Source organism: Callionymus lyra, chromosome 10 (assembly GCF_982586985.1).
Source record: "Callionymus lyra chromosome 10, fCalLyr1.hap1.1, whole genome shotgun sequence".
Taxonomy (NCBI): domain Eukaryota; kingdom Metazoa; phylum Chordata; class Actinopteri; order Syngnathiformes; family Callionymidae; genus Callionymus; species Callionymus lyra.
Genome location: NC_141827.1, coordinates 9,102,464 through 9,124,803, shown reverse-complemented (window position 1 = coordinate 9,124,803; position 22,340 = coordinate 9,102,464). Strand labels below are relative to the sequence as shown.

General features: G+C 40.4%; 2 protein-coding genes across 3 annotated transcripts; both read right to left on the bottom strand.

Annotated features, from left to right (window-relative positions):
* Nucleotides 1-98: 98 nt before the first annotated feature.
* Nucleotides 99-8,668, bottom strand: cdk5rap1 (CDK5 regulatory subunit associated protein 1). Its single transcript, XM_087800938.1, has 12 exons — nucleotides 8,307-8,668; nucleotides 7,326-7,464; nucleotides 7,156-7,256; nucleotides 5,916-6,126; nucleotides 5,728-5,848; nucleotides 2,870-3,100; nucleotides 2,667-2,764; nucleotides 2,533-2,588; nucleotides 2,286-2,416; nucleotides 2,058-2,207; nucleotides 478-585; nucleotides 99-406 (listed from the first exon to the last, which is right to left on the bottom strand). The coding sequence occupies exons 1-12, from the start codon at nucleotides 8,554-8,556 to the stop codon at nucleotides 299-301; spliced, it is 1,704 nt and encodes a 567-aa protein (XP_087657064.1). The 5' UTR covers nucleotides 8,557-8,668; the 3' UTR covers nucleotides 99-298.
* Nucleotides 8,669-10,848: 2,180 nt separating this feature from the next.
* rpn2 (ribophorin II) lies at nucleotides 10,849-21,657 on the bottom strand. 2 transcript variants are annotated; one of them, XM_087800937.1, is made up of 17 exons: nucleotides 21,600-21,657; nucleotides 21,146-21,336; nucleotides 19,782-19,877; nucleotides 19,487-19,662; nucleotides 18,673-18,748; nucleotides 18,415-18,549; nucleotides 17,591-17,767; nucleotides 16,175-16,293; nucleotides 15,022-15,127; nucleotides 14,858-14,949; nucleotides 14,655-14,769; nucleotides 13,949-14,143; nucleotides 13,799-13,885; nucleotides 13,629-13,724; nucleotides 13,286-13,361; nucleotides 11,918-12,047; nucleotides 10,849-11,307 (listed from the first exon to the last, which is right to left on the bottom strand). In XM_087800937.1, exons 1-17 carry the CDS (start codon nucleotides 21,610-21,612, stop codon nucleotides 11,292-11,294), a joined length of 1,896 nt encoding a protein of 631 aa, XP_087657063.1. In that variant the 5' UTR covers nucleotides 21,613-21,657; the 3' UTR covers nucleotides 10,849-11,291. The 2 variants fall into 2 exon arrangements, with proteins under 2 accessions (XP_087657063.1, XP_087657060.1); XM_087800934.1 differs by lacking the exon at nucleotides 10,849-11,307 and adding an exon at nucleotides 11,380-11,596.
* Nucleotides 21,658-22,340: the final 683 nt, after the last annotated feature.

Sequence of the window (22,340 nt, the reverse complement as noted above, 5' to 3'; positions counted from 1 at the left end):
ATGTGACTAGTTTGTGGAGCTCATTAGCATGTGCCTCAAACTTTACCTTCTCACCACGGTTGTGTTTACAGGGAAATTAAATAAGACCCTTACAAACATTAAACTTTTTGCTTATTTCAAGCATTTGATTTTAATGTAAACCATCAATTCCAATTGACAGAACACGAGAGCACTGCTGGTTCTCACCGAGGATATAAATAAAATCTACTTACAAACATAGCTGCCCACAGTGAAAACTCTGAGTTGGGTTTCATGAATACACAGCTCATTGTCAGACAAAAGAAGTCCAGTGGAGCGATCACGAGGTGCAGAGTGTCAGAGGAATCCCCTCAGGAGGGTCGGGTCCTCCGAGTGAGCCGCGACATGTCATCAGTCCTCTTAAACTTTGGGAGTTGGCCGACTCGATCTGTTCGCCCGCCAGAAAAGAAAAGCATCACAGAGATGATCAGATGCGAATGACGAGAGTGAAGAGCTCACCTTCACCGAGACGTAGTCTCCAGCGGCGACTGAATCTTCTTTTGGGAAAATCACTTTCATGTTTCCGTCTGTCCTCCCGCACAAGTCCATGTCGGACCTTTTACTTTCCTGCGACCAACAGAAGACCCCCACATAAGCTGCATTCATAGTGTTCGGGACAAGATGTTTGCAGTGAAACTACATTCAGATGAAACAAGTCTTCTGTGCAGTTATGAGTCAAACCAGGGTTTTTTTTTGACACCATTGTGGGAAACTTTGCTACGACATGATCTCCAGCGTGAAAGACGAAATCACTTCGGTTGATATGTGACATGGATGTGAGCAAGACAAATGTGTGAGACCAAAAAGTCATTTCCACCGTGGAGTTATGATGAATACAAAATAAATGTCAGATTCAGACTAAACTTGACAGCAGTATCAAATAAACTGCTACAGCATCAATGGCTCCGAATTCTCCCCCTTGTGGATAAACTTGTTAAGACTTAAACCTGCCATCACTTTTATTTCCTGCAAAATCTGATTCAAAAGCCACCTCAAAATTCCTAAAGAGTCCTCTGGGTGACAGGATTTTGGAACGATGTTTGTTAAGGTTTCAGCTGCGACCTTCAGGTAACCCTGTAACCTACATGTCTGCCATGTGAGCCATTATTCTTTCACTTTAGAATCTTCTACCAACCTGCAGAGTGTGATTTTGAACGGAGACAAATTTAACTGTGCTACATGATAATAATCTTACAAGCTCCCTTTACTCATTTGACCCTTGACCCTCGCCTACAACTCTGGATATTACTCTGTGCCATTCTATGAATTATTTTGGTGGAACTTTAACAGGGAGACATTAAAAAAGATGTGGAAGAACGTTCATCCTGCTGGAGTCTATCCTTGAGTGAAGGTTTAAATACGATACGGAGGCCCATGTTTGTAAATCCAACTCAATTATTTCGCTCAAAGGGTCCATAGTTCATGACCTTTACGTCCCAATTGTAGATGCACACGATTTTTGGTGGTGGGTCATAGTAAGTAAGTAAGTAAGTAAGTAATATTTATTTATATAGCGCTTTTCGAGACCAGTTCAGTGTTATAAATGATGCGTTACCCTGATAAAACACTTTATTCTTTTAGTATCTTCATCAATGAGGAGTGTCTGAGTTGGCTGTGTTAGGGTCAACATTAATACATCTGCAAATAACCCCCCCGGGAGACATGATGAACCCTTTAATGTCCGAGTGGCGACTCACAACACCCCTGTCTTGTTTCTCCCTCAAGTATAAATTATTTTGCTTTGGCTTAGCATCAGGTTTCCATTATGTTTTAATTTCTGTTTGTCCATTTTGAATTCTGGTCATAATGGGTTAGTTAAGGTTGTATTAGTTAAATTATTTTTTCAAGTATGGAGGCAAACAATTTATAATAAATTGGGAAACTGAATGCATTAAATAGAATGGAATACAGAGAACACCGTCATCGGAAAACATATATGAAGTAAACTATAAGAGGCTGTCAAACAAAGTATCAGCAAGCTTGGTGTCCCGGGGTATCGATCATGAAAAAATGAATTTTGTAAATGGTGTAATACTCACTCCCTCCACCAGGACGAGCTGTGTGCTGTTGATCAGAGCGGTGTTGACTCTCTTCGCCTCTTCTCTAAACACGCCGATGACCTCTGCCAACCTGCGCCCTTTGACCTCTGCAGGCACGTCGTCTTGCAGACGGTGAGACGCGTGCGTCTTCTGAACGCAGCAAAAGATCGCCTTGAGTTAGGACTTTGTAAAGCAGCGGTTTTAACGCACCAGGTTGAAAACACTCACTGCTCTCATGCTGTAGGCAAACAAGAACCCTATGTTGTAGCCCACTTCTCTGATGAGGGACAACGTCTCCTGGTGGTCCTGCTCCGTCTCACCACAGAACCCCGAGATGAAGTCGCTGCTGAGACTTACATCTGACAAAAGAACAGAAGTCAAAATTTCACTGGGAAATGGACGAGGCAGGTTTTTTAAGCGCATCATTTTTGGGATGTTCGAAGACAAACGGACGATTAGATCCACAACTGCCAACCTGGAATAATCCTTTTGATGTTGTGCACGAGCTCCAGGTAGGCGTCTCTTGAGTATCTGGAATTTTATCATGACAGACAACAGATTTAATAAAGACTCTTGAACGTCCCTGTTCCATCTTCAGCGGTCAGTTACCCTCGCCGCATGGCGGTCAGGACTTTCGTGCTCCCACTTTGAGCCGGAAGGTGGATTTGACTGCAGATGTTCCGGCGCTCGGCAATTAAATGTAAAACCTGCAACATACCACAGTTCCATTATTGCCATCAGTTCTTTCAACAAAAACAAAAAAACAATTCGACTGAATATGGTCGTAGTAAAAGTCAAGGTGGATGGCAGACCTCATCGGGGAAGTCTTTCGGGTGCGGAGAAGTGAATCTGATCCTCATGTCTGGGTTGATCAGTGAAACAGCGTCCAGGAGGTCGGAGAAGCGAAGTCCTCCCCGTTTGCTGCGGTAGATTGTATTGAAGCCACGGCTCAGATTCGTCGGATCGGGACCGAAGAACTTTTCTTCTGACGTGTCCCTGTAGCTGTTGACGTTCTGACCCAGCAGAGTCACCTCCTTCACGCCCTACGCAGACACAAGGAATTGAACACTGGATTCTACACTGACATCCAGCTCTACTGCTCTTTTGATCCAACTGAGCCCAGCTTAGTTAATTGGTTGCTAGAAATCAAACAATGAGTGAAAACACTCAGATAAATGTGGACAAAACTGAAACTGGTTATTGCTCCTGATGATAAGATTCCAGGGTTGAGTCAGTACTTGGGTGACTTAGGTCAGTCTGTCAAACTGAGCCTGAGAAACCTGGGTGTTGTATTTGATAAAGACATGTCTCTTGTTCGGAACTGCAGAAAACTGACCAGAAACGGTTTCCTTCAACTGAGAAAAATCTCTAAACTTAGGAAAATGTTGTCGGAACATGATCTGGAGCTTGTAATCCATGCGTTTGTTTCTTCTCGTCTGGACTATTGTAACAGTTTGTTTTCATGTCTTAACAAGAAGGATCAGTCTCGCCTGCAGTTGATTCAGAACTCTGCAGCGAGAATTCTGACCCGCTCTAGTAGAAGAACTCACATTTCTCCGATCCTTAAAACTCTTCACTGGCTCTTTCTCTCTTTGCGCTTCATGGATCTACTGACTCCTTCAAGAATCATCTTAAGACGTTTTTATTTGTTCAGGCTTTTCCTTGATTTTCTGGAACTCCTGTTGTGTTATCAGTTTAACTTGCCCTTTAAAGTATATACTTTATTGAATATTGTTTTGATTGTTTTAGCGCTTTGTGACCCTGGTCTGGAAAAGCACTATATAAATAAAAATTACTTACTTACAATCGGTTCATTACTCTAATGAATAGTACGATGAATAGCATAATTGAGGATCACGTTTCCTTATTCATTTAACAAAATAATGAATCAAAATTATTCAAGATTAGATTAGATAAACTTTATTGATCCCTCTGGAGGTCTCCTTCGGGAAATTGGGAATGTGAGGAAAACCATTTTCTCGTTTGTTTGATTTTCATTAAACTGTTATAGCTTCCAATGGAAATTGAAACTTGAAATGAAAAGACATGATAAGAGAATGATAAACAACCACCATGCGCAGATGCCCGTTCGACTGCGCAAAAAAAAAGACAACTGGCTAAACACGAAATTTAGAAAAAACATAACAGATAGAATAGGAAGGAAGCCTGCAGACCAGTTCCTCCTGGAACACTGGATTATAGTAATACAGGGCCAGAGCGACGGAGCGACGCACATGTCAACAATCCAAATTTCACACCATGAAATTGGCGAGCAGACATCGCCACCCTCCACTCAAAGTTCTCCGCTGTTGCTATGGCAACCCGGAAGAGTCAACGGCGTCTAATGACGTGCTGGGTAGTGTACGCTAGACGTAGAGAACATGCCATATGTAACTTATTCAGAGAATGTTGAATAAGAACGAGCAGGTTATGGATGTTCAGAACTTGATTGTTGACCATTTTAATGAGTGTTAACTTAAAGGGCACCTAATGTACAGAGTGTCTCTTAAATTTTTCTCGGACCTCTAGTTTTACCTTACCTTACCTTATTATTCTCATCAGTATGTTTCTTTTTGCACAAAACTCTCATTTAATTGGGATATTTACATTACAAAATACGCTTAAGTCCCGCCCACTTGTAATGCGCTGTTTTGGCCGAGAAGAAGTCTCGTCCCAGCAACCACGCCCACTCTGCGCCGATTGGTCACAAAAACATGAGTTGCATTCAAGGACTCACGTCAATTTCAAACTCACCCCTGAAACTTCCGTTTTGTACATTAAAAACGAATAATAAAAATAAGATTTGCTGCTTAATGTACACATTACAAAAACACCTAAAAGGCGGAAATAACTCTCACCATGTTTACATAAATATTTATTTTGTTTCACAATGAACATGTAGGTACTTCACTGATTTGGGGCTTCTAGGGGAGGACATTTTCACCAGAGTGACGTCACAATGATTAGTTTAAGCCGTAATCTCGTTTGCCGAGATTTCAGACGGGAGAGAACTTTATTAAGTAATAACTTCAAAACGGAGCAACGTCATGATGAATGAACTACTGCATTTTGAAGAGGAAGACTTCAACATTTACAAAATAATATAATATAAATAATAAGTCAGGAGAGTAAGGTTTATAACATTAGGTGCGCTTTAAGAATAAAACCACAGTCATTTCTGTTGTTGCCATTAATAACTGGAAAAGTCATTTTTATTTTTCAAGCCCTAAAATGTACAGATAGAAACATAAAAATACTGAAAAAAAAAAGTAATTGCTCAGATATGGCTCTAAAATACACCAGAGAGCCACTTGTTTTTTAAAAAAGCTCCTGGGAGAGGCCAAGTCAAATGGCGTAAGCCCAAATGTTCCATTTTATTTTTTATTGTATGATCTAAGGCCCCCCTGACCAGTTTCAGGCAGTGGGGTGACATTTTTTCTACCCTCCATTTAATGTCCAGATTTAGTGTCAGCAACGTACTGGCTCTTATACCCAATGTCAGTCGGTTAAGGAAGAATCAATTGTATCGATTATACACTTAACCTGAAACATTTGTAAGAAGAAAATTAACAAAAACCATTACATCATTTTGTATGCTTTAGATAACGGCAAGAATCCACAAGATCAACACAAGATACAATAAAAAAAATAATGCAACTATTATTCTTGCCTGGTCAGAGAGTTTGAGAACTTCCTCTAGAATGGACCCGACGGGTCGACTTCGCTCTCGTCCGCGGGTGAAGGGAACGATGCAGTAGCTGCACATGTTGTCACAGCCGCGCATGATGGACCTGGTGGATGAAGCGATCCAGTCAAACATCTGTAGAAGGTTGCGACAGAACTTCTCTCAATACTTGCACGAAGGCACTGAATCCGCCGGACGTGCGATGCACGGGCATGATGTCGGCGTACGTCTCCTCCAGCGACAGCAGCAGGTTACTCGCCTGCAGACCTTCGTCCGCCACCGTCAGCAGGCGAGGAAGGTCGCGGTAAGCATCGGGACCGGCGAGAATGTCGACGAGCTTTTCCCTTTCCAAAAGCTTGGTCTTGAGCCGCTCTGCCATGCAGCCTATGAGATAAACCACACGTCGTCAGATCGACAGAGAGGAAGCCTGTCTTGAGTGACTGTTAGAAGAATTATGTTGCTTTTATAGTCTTATCACAATGAGCTGGAAGGAATGTGCCGGGTTAGAGTTTAGTTTCTCAAGAAATGACAGTTTGTGCGTTTAGATACAGTGACCTCACCAGTGCTGTGTCTCAAATCGCATACTTGCGTAATTAAAATGAGTATTTTTAGTGCGTTAGTGCGTCTCAATTCTTAGTATGCGAAATTTAGTGCGCCATGCACACTAAATTGGCGTACTAAAACGCCCACAAAACTGAGTACGGTTCGATGGACACTAACCACACTAAACAGCCGCCATCTTAGTGACGTTTTAAACGGAAGTTACGTCATATATAAATGCATATATATGTATATACTTACAAGTGCATTTTCAGCAGCAGAAGGATGACACGTCTTCGGTGCTGATACCAGCTTAAATATTTCGATTCTCATATATTTATTTTATTTATTTTTCCAAACTTGCAAAACGTGCTGCCAGCAGGTGGCGATAGCGTTCAAACCGCTGGTCTAAATCATCATTAAATAGAAGTAGAAGAAGAAGCTGTCACCTCAATACCGGTAAGTGTGTAGCATCAGTGTTTGATTTGAGACATACTATCTGTGGAGGATTTGCGCAATAGTTAGTATGTACACTATCCTTATGCATACTAACTTCTAGTATACTAAGAGAAGTATGCGATTTGAGACACAGCACAAGATACGCTCGCTGATCTCCCAGTGCAGGCCGTTATGCCGCGTTCACTGTACGTACAGAAAAAAATCTGCAAAAAGAACAAACTGTTTGTGTCTGAAGTTTGTAATCTTCTGAGCTATGGAATAAAAAGCCAGTAAGGAGAGAGGAACATCAGTGAGAAGCGACTCCACTCCTTGCTGGGGGTAAAATCTGGATTCTGACTCTTGTTTGTTATTCTTACACTTGTCTCTGTTCTCATTCCGATTGTCCGGGAGAAAAATCCCTGACAAGTAACTCACCTAAGATTCCGATTTTTAACGGCGTTTGAGATTTGAGTCGCTTTTTCTTCATCGCCGTGAGCTGCTGTAGCCTATTCCAAATGGTCTGCTCTGCCTTGTCTCTGTTGGGAAATAGTCATGTAAGCCGTCAATCAAAGATGATGGAGACAAGAGATGAAGTTAAAAACTACCTGATGGAGCACGTGACGAGAAGAATGACGTCAGCCTGCTTCAGGTCCAGGGTGCGTTGGTATCCGCTCTTCTGGAGGATGGACCAGGCGATCTCAGTGTCGTTCACGTTCATCTGACAGCCGTACGTCTCGAAATAAACTGCAAAACACCGCTTGTTTACTCGATATTCAGCGTCACACTCCAGCTTTTTAAGGTAAGGTAAGGTAAAACTTTATTTGAAATTGTTTTTTTCCAATAGCCACAGAAAATAGAGCAATTTTTCATTAAGGTATAAAAAATAAATCAAAATAAAATAAGAAGAAGAACATAAAGAGAAAGAACAAGATGACACAATCTAAGTCTAAAGATAAAGATAAAGAACATAGGTCAAAGAAAAACAACAAATACAAAGGATTGCTGATCCAGGGATCCACCTCCAGAGCTGCTGCTGATCCAGGATCTTCACCACGTCATCAGATCCCGATCCCGTTCTCTCCAGCACCCCCATGGACCCTCCTACACTCTCCTCTTTTCTCTCACTATATCCTCCCTCACTCCTCTCCTTATCCATCTGTCTACCCCCCCATCCTTCCTCCCAGCCGGTCAAAGCGGCAGGCCGTCAACAATGAGTCGGGTTCCGCTCGAGGTTTCTGCCTTCTAAAAGGAAGTTTTTCCTCGCCATTGCTCACTGTACAGCTCACTGTACAGTGTTTTGTTTCTTGCTCTTTGTTGAATTGCTGGGATCTATTTTTCCTTAATCAACTGTAGTCTTATTTCAACTGTATAGTGTCTTGAGATAACTTTGTTATGATAAGACACTTTAAATAAAATCGAATTGAAAGGATACAAAGACTAACATGGAACAGAACATCCAGATACTCTCACTCCACTCCTGTACCCGAACTCAGAATTGTACAATTTAATAGCCCGAGGAATGAATGAGTCCCTGAGTCTATTTGTTTTGCACCTGGGTAGGAGCATTCGTGCATTATTGAACTGACCTTTGCGTAAGTGTCCGGCCACAGCGTCCTCGGCTATGTAAGGATGCTTCTCCTCGCCTGGAGGAACTTTGGTTTCCGTACCAGCCGCTCCTTTCATGAAGTCCAACAAACTGGGCCCAGATGATGAAAACCTGGTTTTTGGACTTTCTTTCACGTCACCGTAGTGACGCCGTAACCTTGCTTGTAGGGACCTAAGAGCGCTCCAATGACTGGACGCGAGGAGAGGTTTCAAGGCCCTCAGTCGGTCCATGGTCTGGTGGTAGGAAGAGTTTCTTTAAAATTTAAACGAGAAGTAACGGAAACATGTGTTATTTTTTTTTGCTTCAACACTTGTTTCTACGCGTGTAGCAGGCTAGCGCCGAGCCAAAGAGGTCTTGTGAAATCAAGATGACAACCGGACACACATACGGGTAAATTTAAAAGCCACCTAAACTGAAAATAAAAAATCAAGTAAGTTGTTATGTTGAAAGAAAAAAAACATTTTTGAATGGATCTTGTATTATTTAACCCCAAATAATGCTTGTTACATCGCGACGCTTTTTGTTGGCAAACGTAGATAGCAACACCGGAAGTGTGAACTTATAAGTATCTCGCGTTGGAGTTTGACTTTTCGGGTCGTACCATTTCGGTTCCGGGGTCACTTCCTGCGCGATGACGTCACACGCTGAACGTCTTTTTTCAAAAACTTTTTCGAGTGACGTGTGTCGCTACAGGATGAACGCAGTTCTAGTATTCACATCCTTTCAATAGGATCCTTTTGCAAGATTATCTTCCGCTTGATTTTCTGGAACTCCTGTGTTGTTCTCACTGTTATCTTGATCTTTTTAAGTATATATTTTAGTCATTTTTGTAAACAAACAACATTATGAAATGCATTAAAATCAGGGTCGATTGCTCTATACTTGCATTTAAGGATGAGAATGTGGTTAACTATAAATTAATATTAATTGTTCTCTGACACAAAACCATAAATAATGTCTTTCATAACCAAAGGCTCCAGTCTTCCATTTGTATGTAGTCAGTTATAAATGTCTAACCACAGAGAGATCACAATGAATAAACAAATTAATCGTAGTTTCACAACAAAATAATACACAGTTAAAAATACATACAGATTTAGAAGGGCAAGAAAACACAGTGGCAAACATAGCAGCCCCAAGGTCATTAAGAAAAAAACATGCACGAATAAAAATGTCTTAAGATGTTTCTTGAAGGAGTCAGTAGATCATCAAACACAGAGATCGTTCCAAAGCTTAGGAGCAACAGTCTGGAAGGATTTCTCTCCTCTGGTCCAGAACCGTGTTCAGGAACCATCAGTCGATTCTGATCCACGGACCTCAGAGCCCGAGCTGGGGTGTAAGTCTGGATCAGATCACTGATGGAAGGTCTGACCATGAATAGATCTGAAAGTAAGAACCAGAATTTTAAAATCGATCCTGAAAGAAACGGCAAGTAAAGAGTGTTAAGGATCGGAGAAATGTGAGTTCTTCTACTAGAGCTGCTCAGAACTTTTGCTGCAGAGCTTTGTATCAACTGCAGACGAGACAGATCCTCGTTTAAACACGAAAATAAACTGTTAGAATACTCTGAACGAGAAGACACAAACGCATGGATTATAAGCTCCATGTTGTGACACCAGTTTAGTGATTTTCCTCAGTTGATAAAATTCAGTTTTGTGGCAGCGTCGTAAATGTTGTCACTCCCAGCAGCGTGACGCTCCTGTGCAGTGCACTCATGCCGACTCACTGGGGGACAAGGACAGACACAGCAAGCTCCGTGCAACATGAAGGACCGTTATCAACAGAACCACTTTTGTGGACAATTTACCGTGTTTTGCAGACTACGATGCACACTTTAAAGTGTTTAGTTTATAATCCGGAGCGTCATATATAGATTCATTCAGGTTGTGTGGATCACGGTGCTCAACATCCTCTTTCAAAAGCTTTGTACGAATCTGGTAAACCAGTAGAAGAGCTTTTTTTGACCAGTGAGCTAAAACGAAGAGGGTAAAATTGTTGTGTGAAGTACTCAAGACGTAGAGTTAAGAGTGTTCTTGGCCTATTACAACTCAGTTTGTTCCTGCCATGCAGTTCACTTTCGAAACACACAACACAATACATTGGATCTGAAAGCTGAACTTTGACCTTGACCTTTGAGCTATTCTCAAGATACTAATTGTTAGTGTAACAATCAGCACGAACACGGTTGCCATCATTCTGGGTGGATTAACTAAAGAACTACAGCCGCCAGATATTGGCGTCACCAGGACGTTCAGAGTTCGACTAAGCTGTGGATGACAACTTTTAAACTTGAAAGAAACTTGAAAAAAACCCAAAACAAGTGTCGTATTTTACGTTTTATAATTTACACTTTTGAAAGTTAGTTTGAAAATGCCAATGTTCTACTTAGCAGTATCAGACCGTTTGACTGACTTTCATTTTCCTTAATGCGCCTTGTTTCGTAAAATACACGAGTTCTACATCCTGTCACAGACTCTTTAAAAGCAATGTGGGGGAAAAAAAAAAAGGGCGACAACAAAAAGCTCTGTCCATTTCTTTATTTCCTCTTTAATACAAAATCGTCTTCACTTTGCCCTCCTTTTTTCAAAAGTGTTTTGGTGAAACGGTATCAAATACAGGAGACACTCCCGGGTGCGAGCGCTCGCGTGTTGCAGTAACCAGTGTGAGATAAGGATGGATTCACGCCCGCTTGGTTCGAGGCGTGAAACGGAGACCGAAGGACGACACAGAAAAATATACAAAACACCGTGAAAGCAAATCTTAAACCACTTCTTTTTTTTCTGAGGAAATCTTGACTGAATTGTTAGAAAAACAGAATCTCACAGGACAACGAAGTGCAATGATGAGTCGCTCCTGGAAAAAACAAAAAAAAACGCTTCAGTGTCTGGTCTCTTTGTAATGCAGTGATTTGTTGCCATGGTAACAAACTGCTGGTAGATCATTTAAAGTCCAATTTCTTTTACTTTCACTTCTTCTCAGTCCTAGAAGAGAAAAAAAAAAAGACACGTCAGTTATAGACGCCTGGTGATGTTCATCCTGACACATGCATCTGCATTTGACACGTATGAGACACTGACAGATGTTTGGGGGCACATGGGGGGGGCACACAGTCCAGAGGAAGAACCAAACAGCCATGCACACTGGCAGCCATGATGGAGATGCAACCGATCTGTGAAGGTGCCCTTACTTCATTCTGGAATCAATTTGTTTAAGATGTTTTATCGGAGGCTCCTATACCTTTCCAACCTACTACTCTGTTCTGCTGCGATCCTGGGAGAGGACAGAGTACAGAGAAAGGCATGCGAGGAGGAGGTTAAACGGCAGGAAACGCTGCATCAAGAAACAAGTACTAGAAAGGACAATACTTCAGTAATTGCACCTTGAAGATGTTAAAAGTGTCAGAAGCAAGGGTTAAAGTGTCTCATCACCAGTCTCTAAATTTCTTTAATTCAAAATATATTTTCTTTTCTCATCACACTTGCCAGGTCAAAGTGGCACTGATGGAACTCGGTGTCATCCAATAATTGTAACCCGTTATAGATCCTGTTTTCAATGGTCAACCATCTTTATCAATAAAAAATGCATTCATACCTTTTCACCGCTTTTTGAGCCAACATCCGGTTCCCGGCGAGGAATGTGACCCCTCCGATAATCGCCAGGTACTTCAAGGTCTGGAACATGTTCAGGTGGGTCCAGTAGACGTACATGAGTCCCAGCAAGGCTACAAACCAACACATGGACATTCATGTCAGACCACAGTAGAGCCTTTGGGGCAAATTTGCAAATGTGTTCTTGCCGCCACCATGAGAACAAGACTCGCTAAAGATCAAGATTTGACATTTACCATTTCAAATGTATCGTTTGTGAGAAGATCTCATGGAAATCAGTCTTCTATGTACAGCATTGATGTACACAGATGCTTATTTTGAGAGAAAGTGGTCAAACTATTTTCTGTAGTCAACGTTCGACTAGTCAGAGTCAACGGTGGAAAATGAATATTCTGTGAGAGCAGATCAATTTAATAATCTTGCCTCAGTTTCTGTATGAAGCATTTTTCAACCCAAACACATACATTATGTTTAATCTCAGGGAGAATCAAAAATTTCCAACTAAACCCGTTGATTGCTGTGGGTTGTTAGTATGCTTTTTCCTGGTAAGAAATAGAAATCATTTTTATCCAATTTAACTACAATGAGATTGAAATATATTTTTAAACAAACTAAAGTAAAATAGTGCGACGGCCTGTGTCGGGGGGGGGGGGGGCATGTGGTGCGAGGAGTCGGTAGAGTTTGGCGTTTATGATCATGAAAGAGGAACTGATGCGGTCGTGAAGGGCTTGTTACCTAATACAGTAACAGCTTTTTTTTTTTAAATATAAGGGAAAATGAAAGAGAGCTCCACGTTTTTTCATGCATGATTGGAAAATTAATTTAAAAACATTTAAATTAAATAACCACATTTATACAACTGCTTATTTTCAAAAACCTCAGGGAGCCGCACCATTAACTACTGAGCTGCAGGTTGCCGTTCCCTCGCATAAAGAGTACTAAAAACACAAGCTATATTACAATATACAATATGTAATACAAGTATGAAAATACCTTAATACCACAGTCGCTATGCAGTTTTTTTGCCTAAGTCTTCCAAGTGGTCGCGGCTGGCCTATAGAGGGCGCCAACCTCCTGCTTACCAGGCGGTTTGTTTAGTGATTTTTTCTTTATTCTTATTTTTCTTTAGTTTAAAAATAATTATGAACAGTAATGGTTTCGATTAAAATGTGGGTACTCTTCCTACTGATGAAGCTTATTGAAACACAAAGAAAAATAGAATATAAGAAAATACGAACACTAGTTTACATCATTAAACAATAGAAAAAACTGCAATACAGTACATTTCGATTTAATTAATTCTTAGCTAGATGGAAAATGAGTTGTGACAAACTAAGACAGCGGCACAAACCTGCGTGTCCGATGTGGAACAGGAGGGTGCTGGGAGAGAAGCTGAAGTTGGACATGTTGGCTCCAAGCTTGATCCACTAGATGAGAGAAAGGGACGATAAACACATTGTTCTTCTCTTCCATGCATACACAGTAAAGACAAAAACACAAAGAGGTAGAACATTATCATTACTTCATAATGTTCCTAAACTACTTTATATCGGAGACTCGTCCTCTCAACACCTCACAACATAAGCGTTTATGAGAATGTCCATGTTGTTCAAGATCCAAAATGAGCTGATGGTTTTACTGCAGTTCAATGCGTTCAATAATTCAGAGAAACTGAAAGAATATTTTCATTTTACCAGTATGAGGAGCAGCAGAAGCGGAGACAGCACGAGGGCGGTGAAGGCGTTAGAAACCATCGTGGGAGGCTTCTTCTCTGGTTCCCTGAACAAGTGCTGTGAAGCAGAAGTTTCAGATCAGGATTTCAATTTCCTTCAGCCTTACCTCAGCGAAGGTAATATAGACGTACCTGGATCTCTGGCTTGGGAACATAAAGAGTCTTCGGCGAAATGATCATCGGGGCCTCCTCGTCCACAAACTTCAACATGACGTCAGCCTGGAAATGGAGTTGAAGTGAGGATTTGCTCCAATTCTCGATCTCAATCACACCGACACTCACCACGTTCCATAAAATGGGGTTTTCCAAGGTTGCGTCTCCAACCATGAGATGCAGGGAGTATGTGCCGGACATCGAGTCGAACTCGGATTTGTTTTCGGCGGTATCCAACTCAAACTTGTACAGATTCTTGCTGTCAGGTTCGGCCACAAACACGACCTCCTGGCCGGTCTTCTGGTTGTGCAACCGGACAAAAGTCTGGAATGGAAAAGATGCATTTTTGGCACCGTCATCGTTTATTTCTTGCACAATGGTTACGTGAAATGGAAGAAAATATCTGTATTTCTTAATGTCTGACATTCCAGAAAGAGCAAAGGTCACGTTAGACGAGCAGATTTGATATTAACTAAACATTTCTAAGGACTCAAAATGGCCTCAATGAACATAACATCATTCCTTGATCCTCTCATTAACACTATGGTTTACACAAAATGGTCAATATAAAGTGCCCACATGCTAGTTCAACCGTACTTTTGTTCCATCCTGCCAAAAATATTCAACACCGGCTGTTGTACACAACGCTGCAATACTTGGATCTCAGGTTTTTTGTGTAGCCACTATTATTTAGCACTTACTTCCTACATTTTAGTTTCATATAAGCTTCATTTATTTTTACAGAAATCATTATTTGACTTAATTTTTGTATAAAGAGCTCTTTAAACTACTTCAGTATTGAAAGATATACATTTTTCTTTATTCAGTTACATACCTGGTGAGGTGCAAGTTCAACTCCGGTGTTGATGTCGATCAGCTGGAAGGACATGGCAAAGTTCTGGTGGCTGTCGGCTGTGAAAGAGCCCTTAGCTTTGGAAGGATAATCCACTCTGAAAACATGTCGCAGCATTTCCATACATTTAGCATCAGAGTGAAAACATCTCAGACCCAACTGGTCACAGTGACGGGGCTACTGACCGAGTGGTTTTTGTGCCGATGCTCTGGTCTTTGTCCACCACCGACAAGTCCATGTTTGTAATCGCCACCTCGGTGGAGACTTTGACCTTGACCTAAGTTGAAGCACAAGTTGAACGTCTGATGATTAAAAGACACAGAAGACATGGTACTGTGGTAGCACCGACCTCTACGTGATTGGCGACCAGTCTGGTATCTCCGGTCACTTCAACAGTGAACTGGTAATATCCACTGGCTGGTTTGGTGGACATGAAGTTCAGCTCGAAAACACCGCTAAGAAAAAACAAAACAATTTTCAATCATTTACCAAATTTCAACCACAGATTTTTGTTACAGAATATCGATTGTCTGCAATGGAATTCAAACTGAATCATACGTTAAAGCCTCAACTGTTCTTTCAGAAGAAAATAAATCTCCATGTGGTCCGATGTTAAACACAACAAACTATATGTCCTTAACATCCGTTTAAATGAATAGCAGACGAATCATGAACTAAATTAGAGATTTAACTTAATTCAATGTGATATATCAAACTCTGGACCAACATTAATGTCCAGAAAAGAGGGCGACAAAAGCTATTTAAATGTGAAGTGACAAATATTTGTACAATACATGCATGTAAATACATCGAACTCATACAGCGAGTCATACAGTGTTAAAGTCACAACTCCAACGTGGGAATAAAGTAAGGTAAGGTAAAACTTTATTGAAATTGTTTTTTACCAATAGCCAGCAGTTTTTCCTAAACAATAAAAAATGATAAATAAAAAATAAAAGAAGAAGAACATAAAGAAGAAGAACAAGATGACACAATCTAAGTCTAAAGATAAAGATAAAGAAGATAGGTGAAAGAAAAATAACAAAGACAAAGGATACAAAGACTAACATGGAACAGAACATCCAGATACTCTCACTCCACTCCTGCCCCCAAACTCAGAACCTCAGCCCGAGGAATGAATGAGTCCCTGAGTCTATTTGTTTTGCACCTGGGTAGGAGCATTCGTGCACTCATTCTGCTTCTCTGCTCACTGATGACAGTAATCAGAGGATGACTGTCATCATCCATGATGGACAGTAGTTTGTTCAATGATCTCCTCTCAGCAACTGTCACCAGTGAGTCCAGCTTCATTCCAACCACAGAGCCAGCCCTCCTGATCAACCTGTTGACACTCCTCTTGGACACGGAGTGTCAACAGGTTGGACAGGTTGATATTAAATATATATATATATATATAAATATATATATGTTGTCTATAAGTAAATATAGAAATAAAAATAAAGTCATCAACCAATCAAATCAGGACTCGTTGGAAAACGTACTCGTTGAGTGTGAAGGGCTCCTTGCTGAGGATGACACTCTTGGATGCGACGGCATACGCAGACTCCACCAGCACGTTGGCAGAAGCCAGAGGCTGAGACATGACGTCAGTCACAAGGAGCTGTTTAAGAAACAGAGGAACAAAGAAAGAAATTAAACCAAAAAGGTGGAATTCATCAAGGTTTGTTTTTTGAAAGTGACATAAAACCAAATCCATCTCGATACCTGGTAACCATTTCTAAGTAAACTTGATCAATCAGAACTATTAAACTAGTTCACTTTTTCTGCACTTACTATAAAGAATATATACATTCAGAATGACTAAATAAATTGTGATGTCATTTATGAAACGTGAGCGGAGCTCAATCGTTTGTAAAACTTTAGCTTTTGGAAATGTAAGGGATTTTGGTGATCATAAATAAGTGAGAGCTCAGACGTACAGTAGATCGACAGGCATAATAAAAAGCTCTAGCTTTTGGCTTAGGTCTCCATTTACCACCACAGATCGATGTAATGTCTAAATAACGGCACCAAGGCTCCCTCAAAAACGCCATCACAATGTTAACAGTGCAATGCTTAGACCCAAGATATCTGATGGTGGTTCTACATTAGCTTTGGAACGATCTTCCTCTCTCTTTGTTCTTGATGGATCTACTGACTCCTTTAAGAAACATCTTAAGACGTTTCTATTTGTTCAGGCTTTTCCTTGATTTTCTGGAACTCCTGTGTTGTTCTCAGTATTATCTTGATCTTTAAAGTATGTACTTTTTTGAGTATTGTTTTGATTGTTTAAGCGCTTTGTGACCCTGGTCTGGAAAAGCGCTATATAAATAAATATTACTTACTTACATAGCCAGACCAAACTCTTCCCCTTTGCCTCAGCTACTGCTCACTTGGCCTTTACAGTAGCATTTCACACACTGCATATAAAAACGACTTTATAAAAGCTTTTTTATACAACAACTGAACGTTTTTGAAAAATGAATTTCACCACAAAAAGGAATAATGCACTGAACCGATCCCCATGGCCCTTTTTCAAACTAACAATCAGTACATTTCAACATTTTTCCATTTAAAATGTTATCCATTTAGTAATACCTACAGTGACTTGAAGGTTTGTATTGCATCGTACAGTTACAGGTGAATTATTTTTAGTCCAACACATTTCAGGAAGTGACTGAATAGACAGATGCTTGGAATATGATCTAACTGACAAAGGTTGACATAAAATAAGTAGTTTTAAGAAGTATTACATCTTTGCAGAACGTGACATCATCACGTAGGAAGTGCCAATCCAACATCAATCCACACCCCCAGGACAGGTGCCAACAAAAAAGTTTTATTTTTCTTAGTAATCCTCAGGGTTTAGCCTAGTAAATCGAAGGCCTTTTGTTTGACATCTTAACTAGCTGGTGTACCTGCAGGGTGGGCTGGCGGTGAGACACAGTTCCTGGTCCCTGGGCAGTGACGACTACAGGAACATGGAAACGGTTGCTGGAGAGAGCAGCGGCAGCACAGGCTACACTGAAGGCCTCGGCCAGGGAGTCCCAGGACTTCTTGCTAAAGATGGAGTTCACAAGTTGGATGACTTGATCCTGTAGAAGAACAAAAACACTCTTGATGGGTAAGAACTACAAACGATACAAGGTAACGTCAAGAACATGCATGTTCAGAGCAATTGAATCGAGACACTTCGGTGTCATTCATGAAACTTGAGCAGTGGGGAACTTAAGGGATTTTGACAATCATAAATATTCACCAAGATCTTTTTCATGCTCCTGACCATTTTAAATTCATGAACGCAAATGCCTTTGAAATATGTGATTTGAACATTACAAATACATATCACATCTGGGCTAAATTAGTTAGCGTTGCAAAAGTTTTTAAATGTTCATGGTTGTGAATTATCTATTAAAATCGACTCAATCGATTAAATATATACATCTTCATGGTTAATGGTAATAAAAATAAAGGAAAAACTTGACTAATTACAAAAGAAAATGAAGTTGTTTTTTTTCTAAACTCCACTTGACCAAAAACATTTTCGATCTTCGCTTCAGAAAAGTTCTCTCTCTGACAGTGTTTGACAGTTGAAAGAATCATCTGCATCATCTAATATGGCGATCATCGTCCATTTGTTTGAAGGGCGCCATCAGAAATTAAGCACTTTTTCCAATGAACTAGAAATACATGAAGTCCAACTTTCAGCCAAGCTTTTCTTTGCATCAAGTAAATAACCAACCTCTTTCAGTGGGGGCTCCATGTCCAAATGATCCGACAGAGCATAAGCAGCCGTCACAAACAAGGCAGTCGCCTCAAGTCCTTCCTCAAACTGCAGGTAGATTCCTCCGAGATCATCGAGGCGGGCGGTCAGATCCTGCAAATCAATTGAAGAAATCCTTAGTGTGAATACGAGTCTAAGAGCAACACGAGGTGGACACAAGAGAGCACAATAAGTTGTATTTATTAAGCGCTTTTTAGGAAACATAAAGATGCTTACCTCAATTTCCTCCAAGATTCCTCCGAGTTCCACCTGTTTGGAGAGGCGGGCGGCTGTTTGCAGAGCTGATGTGATACTGTTCGGAAGCAAATGTGTTAGTTGTGAACAGTTTTTTTCCTAAACATGCTCGCCCATATGTAGGGCTGTGTTTAGGCAAGAGTCTGGCGATACGATACGAATCACTATACAAGTGTGTTAGTAAAGCATTTAACGGTGTTATGACTAAACTAAACTTGTTGAATGTAGATTTGTGTCATTATTTGATCGTCCTGGAGTTTGTCAAATGTAAATTTAGCACCGACATCACCCGAAATGAAGCGCTGTCAGCCTTTATTCAACCCATTTTTCTTTGTTTTTTATGAAAAATAGCTGTATTTGCTGTGGATAATTTGGGAAAAAAAAAGTTCTACCTACCTACCTATTAAACACAAACTCCATTTATTGGATCGAGGTAGATTCCAATGATGAAGTCAACATTAACAAGAACGTTTGTTATTGTTGACTTTCATACGTTCGACTGATAGTTTCTCTCATCTCTACTGAACAGCAAAGTTAACAGCTTCGTTTTGCTGCTCATGTTCTTTGTCGTTATGCGTCTTTAGATGCTAATAAAGTTAGTGTTGTTGAAGCTCCGCTCACATCTTCACTGCAGCAGAGCTGCTGCATCACCGCAAGTGACATCAGCGCAAATATAGGTCGTTTTTAAATATGACGAATATTAATACAGGAATAAAAATATTGTGATATATTGTTATATCAATATTCTCTTACACCCCTACCCATATGTGAGATATTAAATGATGCTTCTACTTACGCCACAACATTATCTTCCTTATTAATCCTTGCAGTTAAGGCACCCACAACTTCCTGAGATGCCAAGGGAAGCCCCAGAGAGTTGAGCGCACCGACGGCGCGATAAATCTGATTCATGGTCGAATCTTCACTAACTGCTGCCAGGAGAAGGTCACGAGTTTCATTTGAAACTGGAATCTGGGGGCAAATAAAGTTAGTCATGATTAAAGAACTGTGGCATTCATCGCAATTTGAAGCCATCAAATGTACATTAAATGACCATCATCTAGGTAATCATTTTGTTTCTGGCGTCTTACCTCACAACCAGAGATGGCTTGACTGGTTTCAGCAGCAAAGAAAAGAGAGTCTATGCTTGTTGCATCCAGCTGGGAATTAAGGAACTGGCAGACGGCCTGAAATTAACAAAAACAAAGACATGACCTTATTTATAGACATATTTTTATAAAAATAAAAACAAAAACTACTGCCACGCACACACAAACATGCACATATTAATTTAACATTTTATTTTAAAATATCAATTTAACTACATTATTGCTTTTTTATTTGCAGTGTCTGTGTCTGTGTTTTAATGAGGGGGTAGAAAGTGTCAAGAGAACAGGTTAATAATTTGAGTTTATGCATGTCTTAGTATAATTAAATGTACTATAATTTAAAGAATATTTACCAACCAATCAGCCAAGTAAAGAGAATTGAGTGGACATCATTACTTTAAGAAATTAAAGTCCAAAGAAATTGCAAAAACTTTGAATGAGCCACGAGGGTGTGTCTAAAATTTAGGCTCTATACACACACGTATACACACTGCCGAGTGTGTGAGCATTTGATCTTACATTGACAGAAAATTCCCATTTCATATTCTACAGTTTAAATGTTACATTTTAGCTTTATACAAAATATATGAAACATAAATACCAAATCAATTGTTGTGCAATATTGTGGCAAGTACGAAACAAAGGGAGCCATACACACAAGCATCAACGATAACTGTTTAGGTTTTTAAATGATTGCATTTAAAAAAAATTGAAAAAGTGTTTAAAAAGGATTTGTCAACGCCCGTCATACTCAAACATCCTCTGTGCCATGCAAAGCTTTTTTCCAAAACTTTCACTTATATTTTAATAATATCCATTATTTTATTTTAGTTTTACATTTGTTTAAATATAAATACATTGATCTGAGTCAACCTCAAACCCCAGCTCGGGCTCTGAGGTCTGTGGACAGAATCTACTGATGGTTCCACGCACACGGTTCAGGACCAGAGGAGAGAAATCCTTCCAGGCTGTTGCTCCTAAGCTTTGGAACGATCTCCCTCGATCTCCACATCTTAAGACACTTTTATTTCTTCAGACTTTTCCTTGATTTTCTGGAACTCCTGTGTTGTTCTCTGGGTTATCTCGATCTTTTTAAGTATATATTTTATTGAGTATTGTATTGATTGTATAAGCGCTTTGTGACCCTGTTCTGGAAAAGCGCTCTATATAAATATAAATTACTTACTTAATTGAGTTTAATTACCTGCAATAACGCTAGTCGTCCAGCAGGTGTCGGTATTTAGTAGCAGTAATAGTACCGGTGTAGCTGTACAGTTGGGTCACGAAACGAGGCCTCATAAACTAGCTTCTAATTCAGTAGGTATTTTGTTTATTTCTTTTTTTACCTTGTGGTCCGGCACAGCGGCTCCGAGTTTACTCAACCCCACCACCGAATAGTAGGCCGACTGCACGTCCGCGAAAGGCTGGCTGAGGAGGCTCTGAAGCCGGGCCACATCCGGGAGAGACAGGTAGTGAGTCGGCGTCAGCGCCTGAGCTCCCGTCAGAACCAGCCAGAGCAGGAAGAACTTGAACGATCCTAGGATCGAAGAGTAAAAACATAAATACATGATAATGATTTAAATAATGCAACAGGATCAAGATCTGCTAGAAAACACAGCGTATTCATTCATCGACGTCCTTAGTTCGCGACAAAAAGGAATAGCTCTTAAAAATCCATCGTTTAGACATGTAGGTCCATTTTTGTTTTGGGGTCACCACGAATAACGTGTTCTGCAAGTGAATTCGACACTTGGAATGCATTCACGCTTTCATTCGAATACAACAGTCAGCGTGACTTACCGTAGCGCTCCATTCTTGCAGCCTTATGCAGCGTCACCAAAGACGAACTCTTCCGGGATCTCGAGCTCGGCGGAAGAACGAGGTGTCATATCCGGTGTGTTTAAAAGAATAAAAGTCCGGTGTTTTACAACAAACATAAAAAAAAGTTTCTAAATCTGAATTAAAGTCATCAAAGTAAAGTTTCGAGGCCAACATTATTCCTTTAAGAATTGAAAACATTTTTTTTTAAACGTGTGCCAAAATCAACACATTTCATAAATCAAATCAGCGAAAATTCTAACCCGCTCAAGTAGAAGAACTCACATCTCTCCGGTCCTTAAAACTCTTCACTGGCTTCCAGTTTCTTTCAGGATCAGCTTCAAAATTCTGGTTCTTACTTTCAGATCTATTCATGGTCAGACTCCTCCTTACATCACTGATCTGATCCAGACTTACACCCCAGCTCGGGCTCTGAGGTCTGTGGATCAGAATCTACTGATGGTTCCTGAACACGGCTCAGGACCAGAGGAGAGAAATCTCTTCAGGCTGTTGCTCCTAAGCTTTGGAACGATCTTCCTCTCTCTTTGTTCTTGATGGAGTCTACTAACTGCTTTAAGAAACATCTTAAGACGTTTCTATTTGTTCAGGCTTTTCCTTGATTTTCTGGAACTCCTGTTGTGTTATCAGTTTTATCTTCATCTTTAAAGTATATACTTTATTGAATATTGTTTTGATTGTTTAAGCGCTTTGTGACCCTGGTCT